We start from the raw sequence: 20,144 nt of genomic DNA on the forward strand, positions 1-20,144 counted from the left end.
ATGTCAACCCTCTTAAAATTGAATGTTTTTAAACTAATTCTGTCCTTCAAACAATCCCAATATCATATTTTTGTAAAATAAAAAGTGGCAATAAAACAGCAATGGCATACATTTCAACAAGTCAACCATATAACATATAAGATATTTTAAATGAAAGGCTGAACTGTGTTTTCAGGACATTTTCATAAATTTAAAGATACACATAAACATTTAAAGATGAGAAACAATCAAACAGGATATAGGATAATTTATATTAAATATAGATATTTTGTAATAAAATAGATGTCATCTACAGAATTTGTATCTAAAAGTTCCCTAAAATCAATAAATAAATGTTACAATTTACATACAGAAAGATTTCAATAAATGAATGAATGCATGTGACAACTACCAAGTCTGGGGTCTTTGAATGTTCTTGAAAGAAGTCTCTCATACTAAACAAGAATGTATTTAATTCATCAATTTTAAAATGAAATTAAATAAAATATATTGGGAAATATTATTATAATTTAAAATGACTGTTTTCTATTTTAAAATATTTCAAAATGCAATTTATTCCTGTAATGCAAAGTTGAATTTCCAGCATCCGTTAATCCAGTGTTCAGTGTCACATGATCCAACAAAAATCATTCTAAGATTATGATTTGTTGATCAAGAAAAATTCTTATTATTATTCCAAGGTTGAGAACAATTGTGCAGTGTAACATTGTTGTGGAAAAACTGATAAATATTTTCAGGATGCTTTGATAAACAGAAAGTTTAAAAGAACAACGTGTATTTATTATCACAGCATTTATTATAATAGAAATATTTTGTAACATTAAAAATGCCTTTATTGTGTTCAATTTGATGCATCCTTGCTGAGTAGATGTATTCATTTCTTCCAAATATAAAAAAAATGAAAATAAAATGTAAATAAATAAATAAATGTGCTGACCCCCGACTAGTACAGATTACCAACACCTATAGTACAGTTACCTGTGTTGTAGCAGTAGTCTGAATCTTCTTCACCTCTTTATCTTTGACATCATCTGATTTAGCTGTGTCTGATGTGGTGCTGGTAACATCTGCAGTGCTCTTTACCCCAGAAACCTCTGGCTCCAGATCTACAGCCACCGTCTCTATCTGCCCCGGGCATTTAGACAGGCTTTCCCCTTCAGAGACACTAAAACCACTCATCTTAAAGCTGTCATCCTCCAAAACTGTTGGGTTAGCGTCCAACGCTTTCGAGCTCTTTGCCATGAGAGCCAAAAGCCCAAGGTCTGCACTAGAGCTGGTATGGACCTGAGGTTCCACTCCTGAGAGTGGAAGAGGTTCAGATGTTCCCATTTCAGGAAGGAGGTTTTCTCCCAAGCTGGTCACCATCGTGCCAAAGAGGAAGGTGTTGTTGCTGGGAATGGCATCTTTTTCGTCAGCCAGGGTGATGAGAGGACCTGAGCTTTTGTCTTCTATGGTGGCTTTGGGTACCAGAACGCTGTTTACACTGCTGTTTAGCTTCTCCACTGCAGCCGTGTAGACATTATCCAGAAGAGAGTCCACTTCCACCAAGCCTCCATTTTCTGTGACAGGCAGGAGGTCCATGTCGTCCATCTTGACCTCTGTGGCCTCAACCTTCTCTGCTTTGATATCTACAAGCAGGTCATGAACTTCCACATGGACACCTGATGCTGGGTTCTCCTCATCCAAACATTTAGTTTCAGATAAGACGTTCCGCCCCGAATCAGTCGTCTCTGGTTCGTCCGCTTCACTCTCAGGAGTCTGAGTTTGGGAATCCGGGTCCAGCTCCAGAGAGCCTTTAATGGCCGAAGCCTGGGCAGAAAGCCCCGAAATGGTGCTGACAAGCCCCTTCTTCCCTTTCTTAATGTTCTCCTCTTCCTGTCGCTGGTATTCCTCATACATTTTAGCTAAATATTCCTTGTGAGCTTCATATGTCACCTGCCAAACAAAGAGTTGTGACAGGTTTAGACTTCTTAAATGCAAACTTCCTGAAAAGTTTAGAGTGGAAAAAAAAAAAAATGAAAAAGTTACACAGATCTGGTTATTATGACGCAAAACAAATGAGATACTAAAAACAATACATATTTATTTTAAAAATGTCTGTACATTTTTAAATAGATGTATGCATTTTGATCCTGTTTAATATTATATCCATCCATTCATCTATCCATCTATCTATCCATCTATCCATTTATCCATCCATCTATCTATCTATCTATACATGTCTACGCATCTATCCATCCCATCTATTCAACATATATCTATAAAACCATCCATCCATCCGTTAGAGTCTATCTATCTATCTATCTATCTATCTATCTGTCTGTCTGTCTGTCTATCTATCTGTCTGTCTGTCTGTCTGTCTGTCTGTCTGTCTATCTATCTATCTATCTATCTATCTTATCTATCTATCTATCTATCTATCTATCTATCTATCTATCTATCTATCTATCTATCTATCTATCTGTCTGTCTGTCTGTCTGTCTGTCTGTCTGTCTGTCTATCTGTCTATCTATCTAACATATCTTCCATCTATACATGTCTACGCATCTATCCATCCCATCTATTCAACATATATCTATAAAACCATCCATCCGAAAGAGTCTATCTATCTATCTATCTATCTATCTATCTATCTATCTATCTATCTATCTATCTATCTATCTATCTATCTATCTATCTATCTATCTATCTATCTATCTATCTATCTATCTGTCTGTCTGTCTGTCTGTCTGTCTGTCTGTCTGTCTATCTATCTGTCTGTCTGTCTGTCTGTCTGTCTGTCTGTCTATCTTCCATCTATACATGTCTACGCATCTATCCATCCCATCTATTCAACATATATCTATAAATCCATCCATCCGAAAGAGTCTATCTATCTATCTATCTATCTATCTATCTATCTATCTATCTATCTATCTATCTATCTATCTATCTATCTATCTATCTATCTATCTATCTATCTATCTATCTATCTATCTATCTATCTATCTATCTGTCTGTCTGTCTGTCTATCTTCCATCTATACATGTCTATGCATCTATCCATTCCATCTATTCTACATATATCTATAAATCCATCCATCCGTTTGAGTCTATCTATCTATTTATCTATCTATCCATCCATAATCGATCCGTTTGAGTCTATCTATCTATTTATCTATCTATCCATCCATAATCGATCCGTTTGAGTCTATCCATCCATCCATAAATCTGCCTTGACTAATGTTGCTTTTTTAAATGCAAAGATATATGAATTTAAATATCATTTTCCATTCTTTTAATTTCTACTTCCTTACATTCACATTTGAATTGTTTTCTAAATGAAATTCTCACACTTTTGGAGCCCACTGTATTGTTCATCTGGATTATATCGCCCATCCCTGCTTGCTAGATATCCACATCAGAACTGGCCAATGGAAAAGCTCACAAGTTCTTCCACTATACTGTTGTTCAGCTAATGAAAACGGTTTATTTACTTTGGAGTGGGCTATGGAGAGAGTGTCCACCCACACACGCCAGCCGCCCCACTCGTGTTTGATGGCGTGGTAGAGAAGAATCCGGAAGATGTTGTAAACCATCTCAGTGATCTTCTGCTCCTCTGAGTTCTTAGGGTTAATGTAGCCGAGAGAGAACATCCAATCCTGCCAAACGGAACACTGCAGCAGACACCTGTCACACAGAAAATGAGTTTGATTAAGCTCGCGGCAGTCACTCGTGTTAAATCCTCCCTCTCCTCTGCAAACATCTTTTTTAACATCCTCAAACGACACTCAAAGTTGGAACCTAATTCACAAACCGACAAGTAACACAAAGCAATTTCAGCCCCAACCTCCATTAAACTTCAGATCTGCGAGGTAACGCTAAGAATGACTGGCAGCTATTTGAATAACACCTGAAGCACTTTGTGTTATTCACCATCATTTTTTTTCTCAGTGCATTGTGGCATAATAAATGGATCTTTGACTGAGGCAGAATGAATTAAGCTTGTTGTTTTGCTGAAACATTCCAGGTTGTAAGATTGTGGTATAGATGATTTAATTTCAAACCCATCCCTACCGGCGAGCAGGCGGTAAAGCTACGGCGTGTAAACCATCGTTACAGGATTAGTTCACCATGAAATGAAAATCGTCATATTTTACTCACCCAACTCTCCTTATTCAGTGGAACACAAAAGGAACATTATTGAAGAATTGAATTGGTCGCTTTACAATGAAAATTAATGGAGACTTCAAGGCTTTCAAGGGACTTTATAAAAAGACCTCCAATAAAAGTGGCCCAGACTAATTCTGCATTATATTCAAAGTCTTTCAAAGTCACACAATCGATCTGTGTGAGGAATTAATCAAAACTGAATTTGTTATCTACAGTAAAGCTTGACATCTGCACTAGTTCTCCTTGATCAGTTCATGAACAAAGTACCAACCGTTCTAAAAATAAATATGACTGAACTAGTTCACAAAACTTCATTTTCTAGAAGAATCATAAGCAGATCATAGTAACTGTTAGCACCAATGGTTTCTATAGTCTATTTAAGCTTAAAATGCTTTAGGTAATCGCAAGATTTGTTCAAGAATTGGACTAAATGATCTTTCACATAATTAACTCACCGAAAGGGAAGATTATGAGTGGAAAACAACTTAACTGAAGAATTTCCTCACACAAATCTATTTGCATGGATTCAGAAAATTTGTGTGAAACACTTTTATGGTGCTTCTGCTTCCTTTTTGAAGTGTGACAACCTCCTTCCTTATTCACTGTAATTGCATGGAGAACAGTGTGCAGCGCAGTCTTCATCATTTCTTTAGCATTTCACAAAAGAAAAAAGCCTCTTGGAACGACACAAGGATGAGTAAATAATGACACATTTTTTTATTCCAGATTAACTATTCCATTAATAGAGAAGATAAATGTCTGGTTTTGTTACAATCTACTGTTTACAGATGTTTCAGAAAAGCACTTTGGAAACATAATGACTTCATCTAGTCTAAAAAGCTTCTTCCTTTCAGTTCTGAGTGGCTCACTGTAGAACTTGATGGAGATGATGAAACGTAATAATAACAGCCAATTGAGATTTCAGCACACACTGGGCGGCTGATTGACTGCCAGACTTGTGACGGCACAGAGGAGCACGTTGCATACGGCTTTGGAGAGAAGAAAAGGAAAACCAACAGCCATAGGACAGCAGCGAAATTGGTGTGGACTCGAATGTGTCATTGAACCATAACACAGACGCTGGATTATTAAGCGTCACGGGGGTGCCCATTAAACACAACAACAAGGGAGAACGTCACTCTTTTTTCTGGTCCATTCACCAGGCGGTTAATTGCTGTCATGGGGGAAAGGGTGAGAAAGGAAGAGACCCTCACCGTCTGTTCTCACGGCTGTTACTGAAGAGTTTGATCATGTCAGACAGGAAGAGACGCCGCACCTCCATCAGGTCCGTGCTGGGCGTGGAATTTTTCAACAGTGTGGCCACCACCTTAAGAATCACTGAGAACAACCAATAGAAGAACAAGCATTAATCACTCAACAAATCAAAGCAGAGTTCTGTCTGATTGGCACAGATGCGGACCAATGAGCATGCGGTCTCACTAACTGACACAAATGAAACGGGCGTCCCTGGCGTCTATGTGCAGAAGAAAACGTTTAATCATTCGCTAGTAAACTTTTAACTTCCACCGATGACAGTAAGTGTATTAGCACCAGGCCACAAAAAGAATAAATGAGCTGATAGAAAGAATTACTTGGGTTCTGGATCTTCACAGTAGAGTCGGGCTCAGCATGTGGCTTGTGGACGACCTGCGTGCAAACCTGCTCTGTCAAAATCTAGACAGGAAACGGATTAGATGAGACTCATGAATGGATGGAAACAGGTATATACGGCATGAATCATCATGCAATTTAATTAATATGAAACATTGCAGGAGTAGATTAAGCATCAGTTATTAAAATGACTTAAAATCTGCAAACTCTACTCAAATATTTTGTGTAATGGAAATGTAAAGGAACTGAGTAAACAGTCAAAAGTTAGACATATAAAAACTAACTAAACTGACTCTTAGCAGTTAACCACTAGCAAGAAACAGCATGCTGCAGTGCTATTTTTTAACATGATACAAAAATTAAAGAAACAACCAAGTTAAGATATTTACAATGTTACAAAACATTTCTGTTTTTTTTTTCTAACTTTGTACTCATCAAAGAATCATTAACAAATATATATATAAATATATATTATATATTTTAGTTTTGTATATTTTTTAGTGGTGTCAAATGATTAATCGCGATTAATCGCATTCAAAATAAAAGTTTTTGTTTGCATAATATATGTATGTGTATTGCGCTTATTTATTATGTATATATAAAAATACACATTCAGTATGTATTTTGAAAATATTTACATGTATATGCATTTATATATTTATATTATTATATTTTATATTCTATATAAATATATTTAATACATAAACATATCATATTTTTCTTAAATATATACATGCATGTGTTTGTATTTATATATACATAATAAATATACACAATACACACTCATATATTATGTAAACAAAAACTTTTATTTTGGATTAATCGCGATTAATCGTTTGACAGCACTAATTTATATTAACCTGAATATTGCTGCACGACTGTAATGCTGTATTGAGATCCAGAATGGAAATAACCATCTTATATTACCTCATATAGTGTGTTGTACGTAGTTATCGACAGTGTGTTGGAGTGCAGCATGAGTCGTTCCCCAAGAAGAGTGAAGAGACTGTTTGTGTGCATTATTTCCACCTTCCTCCTGTGACAAACCACAAACACACAGAAAACATACTGTAGTTGGAATGCAAACTTTCATACACCTCACAGCTAACGTCAAGCTAGCAGGAATAGGCCTTGAAGGCGCCTGAGCTTGGCACCTTTTGCGGGGTGTCAGGTACCTTAAAAAAAATTTCCCACAGAATAACGAAGCAGCCACCTCTACGGTCTCGTACTGGGAGAGCTGTGACTTTCACAATCACAAAATATCTAGCAGCACATTATGCTGCGGTACTGTCAGGATGCTAAGCCTCCTAAACGCAGTCCTGCCCAACAGCAGGTACAGACAAATGGGGACTTTACAGTAAAATGACAAGCAGAAAAGAGTATGTTTTAACATGCCTGTGAGCATGCAGGATGGTAACCGCTCAACGATGGATGCTCTAATGATGACAAAAAACAAATGTGGATTTTATGTGCACTCTAGGCTAACGGCAGTACAAGTCTGCAAATGTCAGTGGGCTTGTAAAGCTCTAAAAACAGCTCAGATGGCCTTTATATTTTTCTAAGTGTTCATTTAAGGGAAACGGCCTCACGTATGCACTTACACTCACACTAATGCACACACATATATATGCTGTATATTCAGATATACATACAGGGTAGGTCTGACAATATATAGTGTGCAACGGTAGAAGCGTATTAAGAAAAATTGAAATACCACTGTACATGTACTTGTATCAGTGGGCAGGAATGCTTTACATTATTTACATGTGAGCATGACACGGAAACATTATGTAATGCAAAACACAGAGCATAAAGTGAAGATGAGGTGTTTATGGTTGCCGAGCAACTTCAGATCTTAGAACAATAATAAAAATGACATAAGGTTATGAGTGTTTATCAGCTATGTAGCTCATTCAGTAGAAATCCAGAGTAAACAAGTTTAGGGTTTTACATAATGTGAAGCTGTTTTTGCACTGATGCTAGACTAATAATTTTTTTTATGAATAATGGTATCTTTTGGTTTGAATCCATCAAGATTCAAATAATAAAAAGATAAAATCGAAAGAAAACGTATAATTCAAAATATGCATTACACATCGTGATTATTATATATACATTTTATTACATTTGATATTTTTATATTAAATTACACTTTTATTTTTCAATTCCAAAAAAATTAAAATATAGTCTTTTTTTTTTTTCATTATTACAAATAATATTTTAAAATATACTAGCAGTCAAAAGCTTATTTTACTCAGAAGCAACTTCTTTAGCTTTGCCATCACAGGAATAAATTACATTTTACAATATATTCAAATATAAATCACTTATTTTAAATTGTAGCAATATCTGAAAAAGGGCTGCATGATATATCGTTTCAGCATCGATATTGCGATGTGCGCATTCATGATAGTCACATTCCATGATGTGCGATGTTTAGTATATTGATCGTTATTATGTGGTACCAGGGTTCAAAATAAAGGTGATTCTTGGATTAATTGCAAAGTTTAACCATCATACAATGAAGGTTCATCATTTGCATGTGTTTTAGGTTAAAAACACATGCAAATGATTAAATTAGGTTAAATCGATTTTAAACCATTCAAGCACAAGAAGGCACGAAATACAGCTCAATTATGAACACCAGCTATATTCTTTGCTCACACACAAACACCGTGTCCGCCGCGCTAAAGCAGCTAAAGTCTGTCTACACTTGACACGACAAAGCATCCTCTGCAAATCATTTAAACTTTGTGTCAATACACCATAAATAGAATGAGGCATCAGTTTACTGTTGGGGATTTGACGTGTAGCGCGGCTCGCGCCGCATCCAGTCTAGACAGCATCGCTGATCATAATGGGTTCTATTATAGTATTTTGTCGTGTCACGCAGCATCCAGTGTAGACTTGGTGAGAGCCACGCAGATGCACGTGAACACCGAATACTGCATCTATTTGTGCCTGAAATGACACATACGTGTTAAATTATGTCAAAATACATGTGTCTGCAAATATTCTTGAAAACACAGTTGCTTATGGCTTAGGTGAAGGTAAACAATTGAGAAAGAAAATGGACAGTAGCCTATATTGGTTCACAGCAGTTTAATGTTCCTGTTGTCATGAATGTAAATCAAACATAAATCACTTTTGTAGCTTTAACAGATTTATTAGATTTAATTTATATAGTGAAGACTATACAGTGTTATTTTACATTTGATTATTCAATTTCTGTATCTGAATACTGTTTGACTTAGCTGAAAAATATAAAGCACTGTTTATTTCATTTGTATCTTAGTTCTATTATATTTATCTATGCTTGAAATTTGTTTATTTTCTATGCTGATTTACTCACCAATAAAAAAATCACCAAATCACCCCAACCATTGATTATTTTTTTCCAAATAGAGCTATTCAAGTCATCTGGTGATTTGTTTTAAATATCGCAATATATATCGCAGAAAAACAAAATATCATTCAGCCCTAATCTGAAAATATGACTCTTTACTCTATCTTTTATTAAATAAATGCAGCCTTGATGACCAATACATACACACATAATTTTGTCTTATTGATGTATTTTATATTAACCTGAATATTCTGTAATTCTGTATTGAGATCCAAAACAGAAATAACAACTTTATATTACTAATAATAATTAGAATAAAAAAATAACAATAAAGCAGGACAAACTGTTTTCAACATTGATAATAAGTGTTGTTATGTTTCTTTAGCAGCAAATCAGCATATTAGAATGACTTCTGAAGGATTGTGTGACACTGAAGACTGGAGTAATGATGAGATTTGCCATCACAGAAATAAATTACATTTTAAAATATATTCAAACAGTTATTTTAAATTGTAATAGTATTTCATAATATTGCTGATTTTATTGTATTTAAATAAAAAATGCAACCTTAGTGAACATATGAGGCTTCGTCAAACTTTTAGCCACTATTGTAATTATTTATAAATAATTATTGATAATAATGAATTACATACACATATAAAACTTCAATATAAATAAACACTCACAAACAGCAACATACATAATCAGACACTAGTTAAAAGAAGAGGCTTCCAGGAAGAGTATCTCACTATAGGTAACAAAAGCCCTGGAGCCATATAGAGAACACTTCAAATAGTCAGAAGAACTTTAAAATTTCATAAACACATTACTGACGAGGACTCTGTCCTTATGCAACCACAAATTTCACCTTGTCGAATACACTTGAGAAAAAGATAATGACACTTGGAAGACTTCATTGTAAATATGTCTCTGGGAAAGAGAAGAATGGATGTACTCACTTGTGGCCTAAGTGTTTGAGGAAATATGCCAGAACTTTCAGAGCCTGAACTCGGATGCTTTCACTCTTGGAAGCCAGTAGTTTGTACACCACCCTGAAAAGAAATTAAATGAAATTATGACTCAAACAAGAAATATTCTGACTAAATTTTATGTCAAAAACCAAGAAACAGTGGGAAAGTGCCAAACAACTTTATTTTTCAATTCATCATGTGGCTGTTGCTAAAAAAATTAGAAACTGGCAGACAATAATATGTAATACTTGAGAGGAAATGGCATTGTGTAAAGCACCATGAAGTCGTATCAGTTATTTTGAGCCAAACCCAAAACTTAAAAAAGCAAATAACTCTATCAAATCCATCTATATTTCATTAGCTTGACATGCAGGGTGTGAGCTTTATCCTGCTTGTCAGAAAAAATAAATAAATATGAAAATATCATTGCAATTCCTATGTTGAGTCTTGTGAATAATTCATGATTGTATCATGTAGGCAAACTCCATCATCGGAGACAAGATTAAATATAATGAAATTTGACTGTCTGTGTGTGTGTGTGTGTGTGTGTGTGTGTGTGTGTGTGGAGTGAGAGGCTGGGGTGTGAACTCGGATCTCACCGGATGCCGTTCCTCTTGTCAAATGCAGGAATCATGGAGGCTGGGTGCTCAGACATGAGGGCCACCAGCAGCTGAAGAACATCATGGAGGTTCTCATCCTGAACAGAGTAAAACACAACAGCATTTAATGCAACCCTGTGCTGAATTTAATTCAACTAGTTAAAAGTTTGCACAGGTGTAACAATTCTTTAATGGGACTATTTTTTACATTTTAGAATAAAAGTAAAGTATGAAAACTACTAAATAATTGGCATGTGGAAAAAAACATAGTGACTGAAAAACGTTAACTCATTAAAGTCGCCACCCTTTGTCTAGATTTGACTTCTGCTACTCAATATTTCTTTTTACTATCAATGTTGAAAACAGTTGTGCTGCTTAATATTTTTGGAAACCGTGATTTTTATAGGATTCTTTGATGAATAGAAAGTTCTGACTGGAACAGTACTTGTACCTTTTAATAATTCAATTCTACTTAAACCTTTTTTTTAACTTACTGTACATTTTTACAACAGTGTTATGTATAATCTATTTATACCTAAGAAAAAAAAAATTCAGATGTAAGCCTGAAGCATAATTTTCATTATTGAAGGTAGAATGCAAAAGGAAGTCATTGAGTTACCGCAGTATTTCCACAGTCAAATATCCTTAAGTGGCAAAAGATTGGGCCCATTTAGAAACATAATAGAAAAGGAAATCTTCTAAAACAGATATATGTCAGATTCAAAGGGAAAACTGTAATATGTGAAGACTCACCTCATGCATGGTCAGCAGGTAGTTGAGAATACTTTGAAGTTCATCTTCTTTAACACCTTGGTCCTGATGAATAAAAAACAAACAAGAACATGCTGAGCAATGCTACTTTTGCAATATGCTGTTGGTAAACATCCAACTGCACTTATAAGCTGCTACCGCCATCAGCATGCTGACAGACATGAAACATAAATAGAAAGAATAAGAAAACACACACAATAACAATGAGTTCTAATTCATTGAGGCTGTTTGTGTTTGCTGAAATTACTGTTCACAGCTAATTTGGGTCCTGACTTTTACAAGATGTCTCTTATTATTAGGAAAACAGCGTGAACTGTCTGGTTGTAGTGGTGCTGATGAATGCACATGTTTCCTATTACTGTGAGAGCACAGGCAGCTTGAGAGCTAATTGTTGTTTGCTCGTGCTTTGGCTACCTGACAGATTTCTTGATATGGTAGCACTGGTCTGAACAAGTGTACACTTTTTCCTACGGTCCTGGTAGAAAATAGTAAACAGCTGGGGCTGGTGAATGAGAACGAAAAACTGCCAAAGCAACAGCCCGAGAGCTGCTGTTCTCTGCACTTTGATAAATCAACACGTGTGTATTTGTGACAGGCACACAATTAAAAATGAAATTCACTGTAGGTATCATTCTGATAGGTTAAAAGTCATATGAATGTAAAAGTTTATATCTCAGGTCTTGTAACAATCCCCGTTTATTTATTTATTTATTTATTTTTCAATAACATTTTTGCCTTCACACATTCATGTAGCAATGCTTGTAGTGTGACCAATATAATTTAATTATGCATTTGTATATGTATGTGTGTGTGTGTGTGTGTGTGTGTGTGTGTGTGTGTGTGTGTTTTTATATATTAAGTAGCACGTGACCTTCCCAAATGTATAACTACCTTACAACAAAAAAACGTAAACAAGAATTAATGATTATTAATTATAATTAAAACAAGTTTATATGGCTAAGAACTATTGCTATTCTGGATGGTTGCTAGGGTCTTGCCATGTGGTTGCAAGGGTACCCGGGGTGGTTGCTAGAGTGCTGCTATGTGATTGCTAGCGTACTCAGGGTGGTTGCTAGGGTACCCGGGGTGGTTGTTAAGGTGTTGGTATGCAGTTGCTAGGGTCCCCAGGGAGGTTGTTATGGTGTTGCTATGCGGTTGTTAGGGTACTCAGGGTGGTTGCTAGGATGTTGCTATGTGGTTGCTAAGGTATTCTGGTTGATTGCTAGGATGTTGATATGCAGTTGCTATGGTACTCGGGGTGGTTGCCAAGTTGTTCTTAAGCAGTTTATAGAGTACTCAGGGTGGTTGCTAAGGTAATCTGGGTGGTTGCTAGAGTGTTGATATGTGGTTGCTAGGGTATCCTGGGGTGGATGTTATGTCGTTACTGGGGTACCTATGCTCTCTCAAGCCAACTTAATAATTAGAAGACAATTATTAAAATTAATTTATTTAGATTTTTTTACGTTTTATGTTGAGCAGGACATGTGAACTTCCTAAATGTATTTTTTTTAATCACAAACAAAAATTACTAATTATTATTGTAATTAAAATAATTTAAAAATAATTATTCAAATAAAACATTTTTATATTGTTATTGAGTAGGACATGCCAAACTCCCAATTGTATTTTATCTGCCTTAATAAATAAAAAAAGTCAACAAGAACTTTATTCTTTGTATCGTACAACAAGAGTTGTATGATTGAGGACAGATATAAGTCATTATATTTGTATTTTTATTAATGTGCATGCTAAATATTATCCAGTTACACAATATCTGAATATATTTAATGCTGCTCACCTTCAGTATGAGCTGTTTGAGGAAGAGCAGCATGAAGGCTCTGAGGGAGGTGATCTCTTTCTGCGAGGGCCGAGCACCGTCTGCTAACACAAAAGTCACAGAGGAACTGTTACAACAAACTGCACTACATCTCAAAAATGTCATGTTTAATGTTTCACAGATATTGGCATTAAATTCATAGCAACAGTGTCAAAGAGTGTCAGTGGAGAGCCGCGACACGGACAGCAGCTTCTGGCAGCCGAGAAGAGCTTTACAGAGGTCAGAGTTCTCAGAAGAAAAGCCAAGCCCTTATTAACTCCAGACGGGAAGACAGCTAGAGTTCAAAAGGCCACAGTTCATTTCAGCAACATCTGCGATAGTCTCTCATCCTCCCAGAGCTCCTTTTGAGCACAGTGTGCATGTGTGACAGCTTTTCATTTGCTGTTTTACTGGGAATGGCCTCAGCATTGATATAAAATGAAACACAAATTGATTAGCTGTCATATTCACACATTCATCTCGGGAGGTCTGATCACCACCAATCATTCGTTACAACACTGTCTGAAATGATCAATTTTGCTTCATTTAAGATGTCTCTTTCCCTTTTCATTTGACAGCAGTGACCAGCAATTTTTAGAGAAATTACATGTCTCTAAAGGTATCATTCATCAAGAACTGTAAAGCACAATTTTAAGCAACTGGAGGTGTTTTTCCATTTACCTCAAAATAAAGATCAACGTCCAGATTTTGTTTCAATATATATTTCTGAATAAATGGAAGCGGTCCAGTTACTAATAATACAATTCTGCTAAATATTTATTGAATATTAACACAAATATTAAGTTTACACTGTAATGACGCTTGCAAACACGTGCTGTGCCGCGAATCGGTCTGTTTTAAAACTAAAAGACGGAAAGATAAGATAAGAGAGATAAGCAAATGTATGTGTGTGAGGAAAATATCATATATGGTGTTAAAAAAATAAATGACACAGTGGATGATAAGAGCTCCTGTTCTCTGTTTTTATTTAAGCTCCATTAGCGGCATGTTCGGAAAGGGAACTCCCGTTGCGTCGTCATATTTCATTGACAACTGCTAATGGGAAAACTCCTGTTTACTCTTTTACTGAAGCCAGACTGGTTAGCGTTTGTGTACTTCACAAACCAATGGCGCTCGAGCCCGCCAGAAGGGATAAGGAAACGAGCGTTGCGTAACTGGCCGTGCTATAGCTGCACGCGAATTGATGGCTGTCGCTTCAGTCGTTGATTCTGATGAAATGGCGCGCTGGACCGACTCCTGTAGCAGTCATCTCCGCCCTAGTCTCAGCCTCAGACATCACGTCCACGGACTGATGCATATGGCACACTTTTTTGGAAACACTTCAGGAATGTCGAAGTCCTCATCTGACTGGTTGAATTAAACCGGATTTCCGGGAGACGCGAGTGTTGTGTTTATTTTCGATTCGTCAGAAAACAAAGATGCCGTGGCGCCAAACCCCCTCACGAAAGAAGAAAGCCGTCGTGTTTACAAATGTGATTTACCAACGCTTATCAGAGTCAACTAAACGCTGGATTTAAAGTATGTGAAAGATTTAAAGTTTGCGGCATTGAATCTTTAAAATACATCCGAGAGTTTCACACACCGGTTTGTTATTGTGGCGACATTTCCACGCCCTGAAACGTGACGCTAACGAAACGAACTATGATTGGTTGTTTGACATGTCGGTCAAACGGCCTCATGGGCAGGTCTTGGCCAATGAATGCGGACATATATTCCAGACCTTCAGCCGTCAGTCTGACAGTGCGTTCACACCAGACAATAAATTGCGCTATTCGCGCATAGTTGTTCGCTTGAACATTTTAGTTTACTCGCTTCATTCGTGCGTGAAATTCACTTCACAACAGACGCGAATTCGCGTCAGGGAGGGGCTTCTGCCAGGCGGCTTCAGTCTCGTTGCAAAATGGCTGACATATAAATAACTATTTTTTTACTGTACTATTGTGAGTGTATTTGCAATAGGATATAATAGCTCCGGGTGTCCACATACAGCGACGATTATTTTTGTCTTCCATTGTTTTTTCGGATTTCGTAATCACGTCACTACTAGAGCAAGCTCCTGATTGGTTAACGCGGTGCGAATATCTGCCAAAGTTCCGATTTTTCAACTTGCGTGATTCACACGAATCGCCGCAGGATGTCTACTCGCGTTTTTGCATTGACTTAACATGTAAATCACTCGCGCTTATCACTTCATTCGCATCTGGTGTGAACGCACCATGAAGGTCTGGTTACGTGAGACTATCTCCGCCCCTTCTCTTCGATGAACGCTCGTTCCCTTATCTCAGGGAACCGAGTTTACGTGAGTAACCGGAGCGTTTACTGTTGCTGTCAGGAACAATTTTTTTAGCAAAAGGACTGCATTTAACGAACTTGTTCAAAAAAGTTCATAAATTTGGGGTTTTAATATTTTTTTATTGTGTGGTAAGCGCTTCGCGTCATGCCTAACAATGCCCTTCAGTCGTGATTTATTCACGATACAGCACGGCCTCTCGTACCTTATTGCTTACATATTCCATCAAAATAATAAATAACGTATTAGACAGGTAAGATTAGCAAAATCCTGAAAATATCAAAAAAGCTCTAAAATAATAGATGAATACATGTAATATTTGTCAAATAATGAGTATACTGAAGTATTAACTATTTTTAGAAGTAAATTCTCCATGCTATTGTAGACAGCTTTTTTTAAATTAGAGACTGTTTACAATATTGCAGCATGTTCGCACTTGTGACTGACACATCTAGAATGTAATTCTGTGTATTAGCTTCATTGTCTGTGCAAATGCAATATATGTTTGTGTTGTGGATGCAGCTAATTCATCTCATTTGCATAATCGCTAGTAAAGTGTTAATTAGCTCAGTTTACCCGTGTTCAGCATTCAGCTCAAGCAGGTTTTAGTTATTGTCGAAATACATCTTTTTGCATTGTCTTCAATGCCGATGACGAAAAAATTTCATTAAAAATTTTCATCAATCGTTTCATTGATGAGATTAGCATTGTGTTTATTAAACAGATTATCTAGTTTAGTTTAAGAGTCTGCAGTGGATTGTCCATTACCTTCATCATTCAGTCAATGTGATCGTTTTTAAAACAAGCACTTTTTAAAGTGAGATCATCGGATGTTAGATACCCAGTCAGTGATTTTTCTCTAAATAATTAATCACTTCTCCAAACAAATCTAAACAAAATGGATTATTCCTTAGCCCACATTAATCTGTACAGCCATTAGAGTATTAAAACTAATATTAAACAAGTCATTTCATTAGTAAACACAAAAATCTGCAATCTAAGAGACTTTGGAACAACTGGCCGTAAATTGGTGCCAAGTTTATCTCCAAATTGAGCAAACAAAACGGAAAAAATGCATTTTTAATTAATTTGCCTGTCTACTGGATCTCATTAGAAGATCAAAGTCATGATTAAAACTAAACTAAACAGATCAATAGAATGACTGATATCTCTTTTACTTAATAACACTTCTTCCTGTACCATTTAATTGATTGTGAATATGAACACGCACTGCAAACGCGGTCTCTTATTTGCAAAGAGTAATGAATCTGGCATGGGGCCAAACAGATAATCAATGCATATGTACACTCACATCCCCCCTACGCAGTGCACTATCCTTAAGATTGGCCCAAACAGCAGTATATGTGAAAGCTTCATATCAAAATGGATCTGCAGGACATATACAGAAGTGAAATTAAAAACGATCCCTTCAGAGGGTGTAAATATTAATGCAGGCCACAGTAAATATGCTGTAATTGGGTTTGGAGTCATGCTACGGCTTATCTTCTAAAGCCAGGAAAATGGGAAAGCGAAGCCAAAAGGAGGAGAATTTATTCAGCCCCTGGAGTTTTACACAAAGCTTTCTCGCAGCAGAACTGGACTTGGGTTTTGACCAGCTAAACAAAAGTGATTAACCACGTGCACATAAAAAAAATGTTCACACTTCCCAGGATTACCACAGAGGGCGCTATAGTGAGTCGTAAAGGAGTAGTTGACCCCCCAAAAAAATTAAATTTACTGAAAATGTTCTTACCCTAAGGCCATGCATTAAGTAGAGTAGTTCACAGGAACAGATTTGGAGAAATTCAGCATTATAACCAATGGATTCACTGTAGTGAATGGGTGCCATCAGAATGAAGGCCCCGATATACATTTCAAACGAAGTTCGTTTTCGTTCTTCGTTTGGGGGCAAAAAGAAGTTTGATACTGTTTTCGAACATTCCAACACCCCCATGCTGCTGGAGGCGGGGTGTAGATTAATGTAAACGCGTCGCGACACTCACGCGAATTCCCTAAACACAACACCGATGCAATGATGCTGTATCTAGGACTTTTATTAATCTGGATAAATTACACGTTTTCATATTTTATGTGGTGTCATGATTTGATAAAAACAAAGGTTTATTATTGTATATTCTTTTGGCATTTAATTTATTGTTTACCTTTTAAATTTGCTTATTGAAAGAACAACAGCAGCAGTATGGTGTAACATTTATTTGAAACGCATGTATTTGGTACTTGCTACCTTATATCTTTACTCTATCCTTTCATTCTTTTCATGGATTTGGAAAACTTGCATCTGATGTTTCTCTACGTTGTTTTTTGCATAACTCCGGGTCGTCGACACCAAGCTTCATCACAATTTCTTTCTAGGAATTGAATGCTTTCTCTGAATCTTTAAAGTCTCTCTGCGAGCGATTGTACATGTGCGGATATATTTGTGGCAGCTCAGCTATTCGACACAGTGTATTTATGTTGCTAGTGACTTGGAGATGTTGTTCCCCTGCTTGACCTTTGTTGAATGAGAAACGAACCGGCAAGAAAACCCCCAAAAAAAACACCCGTCAAAGAAGGTGGAGCTCCAGAACACACCCACCAATTGCGTAATGGCCAAGGACCAATGGTAGCTCAAAGGTGTTTAGGGGCCAAAAAGTTTGTTTTGGTGAGCTTTATCGCACTGTCAAAACGACCTCAAAACGAACTTCGTTTCGGCCTGATTTTGTTTGAAATGACGTCATATCAGTTTGTTCTTCGATTTAGTTTGAAGTATATCGGAGTCTTGAGAGTCCAAACAACTGATTAAAATATCACAATAAAGTAACTCCCATCAGTTAATGTTGTCTGTAGTGAACAGCTGTGTGTTTGTAAAAATAAATAAATAAAACCAATTACATTTTTTTAGAGCTGTTTCGCATTGTTTTTGATTGTAAACAGTGCTTCTTCTATGCATATTTGTCCCCCGATTCAGACGAGATAACTTTTTCACTGAAGAAAGCAATATTATGGAACTTAGACTCATATTTTTGCTGGAAGCAACAGTTTGAAGTTCAAAACATCTTAATGATACATTTGTTTATTATAGGTGTTTTTAACTTCAAACCGTTGCTTCCAGTACATCAATGTCTCGCTGACGGCACCCATTTACTACAGAGGATCCATCGGAGTGAGCAAGTGATGTAATGCTAAATTTCTCAAAATCTCATCCAGTAAAGAAACAAACTCATTTACATCTTGGATGGCCTAAGGTTGAGCACATTTTCAGCAAATTTTCATTTTAACGTAAACTGTTTTTAACTTCTTCTACAGACTATTTTCTCTTTCAGGTCAATTGTAGTCATAAGAAAGCAACAGTTTAAACTGAAACTCACAGCACTAGTTAGTTAAAGTTAGTCAATCTGTCAGCATGTTTACAACTAGCTATCCAAACAACAACACATCCAATTTAATGGCACAGACATCTACAGACAGCTCTATCACTGTAACGTTCTGAGGTTTGTTATATGCAAGAACTACAGTTAAGTATGCACAAAAGGACCGTTCGCTTGTGTGCTTGATGCTTCTTGAGGGAGTCTTTCTATGTTCCTCAAGACACTGCTGTGGAAAGACTGTCTGTGCTGAAGACAATAGGCAGGAGTGATGCATGACTTTAATTTGTGAGGTCTTGCTTGCTTTTACAGAGACAGAGAGAGTGTGAGAGAGAGAAAGGTTTGTGGTTAGCTGATGTTACTCCAATGTAAAACAGAAGTCTTTGTTGCAGTAATTGAACACTTCATTATGTTATACTGCTTTTTCTATATCCCATTGCTTTGTGGGGAAAGACAAAAAAAAGACTGCTACGTTTGACAAATGAAGAATAAATCAATGTGGACCGCAACAGAGAATTACCTACTTGGCAACCAGAGACAAATACTTTTACATAGTTTAGGAGAGCTGTTCTCAGACCTCTTAACATGGCGTGATTGCCAAACGTGTTTGAGTATTTCTTTGTGTGTCGCAGGGGTTTGGGGGTTCATGACAGACCCTTATATAGTAGTTGTCTATATTATATATTATGTTTTTTTTTTTTTTTGTATTTGCTGCTTTGTACATTGGTTATTGGCTATTTCTTGTTATTTTGTTTTTATTATCTGTGTCCTGTCCTGTTACTGTCTTTCTGTTGCACTGTGGAGCTTCTGCCACTACAACAAATTCCTTGTATGTGTAAACATACTTGGCCAATAAAGTTCATTCTGATTCTGATTCTGATGACAGTGTATTAATCTCAGTGTAGGCTGTTTTTAAATATAAGATAGTCCTTCATCTTCTGCACTTGTGTGTGTATATGTGTGTGTACAATCATATTATGTTCTTTAGATATCCATTTTGTTTTAATCTTATTTAGAAATTTATTTATATAAAGAATACAGATTTTATGAGATATATTTTATAAATAATGTATATATATATAGATATAATGTGTATGTGTATGTGTGTGTGATTTTTTTCTTATATATATATATATATATATATATATATATATATATATATATATATACTGTGTGTATATATATATATATGAACGTATATAT

At 36.2% G+C, this 20,144-nt stretch overlaps 1 protein-coding gene across 2 annotated transcripts in view; it reads right to left on the bottom strand.

Moving 5' to 3' along the window:
• LOC306851657 (neurobeachin-like) overlaps window positions 1-20,144 on the bottom strand; it is a gene marked incomplete at its 5' end in the record, with an annotated part of 296,026 nt that overhangs the window by 178,523 nt on the left and 97,359 nt on the right. For both annotated transcript variants that reach the window (XM_079388064.1, XM_079388063.1), the window contains 9 exons: window positions 979-1,935; window positions 3,476-3,668; window positions 5,366-5,489; window positions 5,744-5,825; window positions 6,690-6,798; window positions 10,068-10,160; window positions 10,679-10,776; window positions 11,432-11,494; window positions 13,248-13,327. In XM_079388064.1, the coding sequence (XP_079244190.1) occupies window positions 979-1,935; window positions 3,476-3,668; window positions 5,366-5,489; window positions 5,744-5,825; window positions 6,690-6,798; window positions 10,068-10,160; window positions 10,679-10,776; window positions 11,432-11,494; window positions 13,248-13,327 (1,799 nt within the window). The remainder of the gene's footprint in view (window positions 1-978; window positions 1,936-3,475; window positions 3,669-5,365; window positions 5,490-5,743; window positions 5,826-6,689; window positions 6,799-10,067; window positions 10,161-10,678; window positions 10,777-11,431; window positions 11,495-13,247; window positions 13,328-20,144) is intronic.

Source organism: Barbus barbus, assembly GCF_936440315.1.
Source record: "Barbus barbus genome assembly, chromosome: 31".
NCBI classification, from domain to species: Eukaryota; Metazoa; Chordata; class Actinopteri; order Cypriniformes; family Cyprinidae; genus Barbus; species Barbus barbus.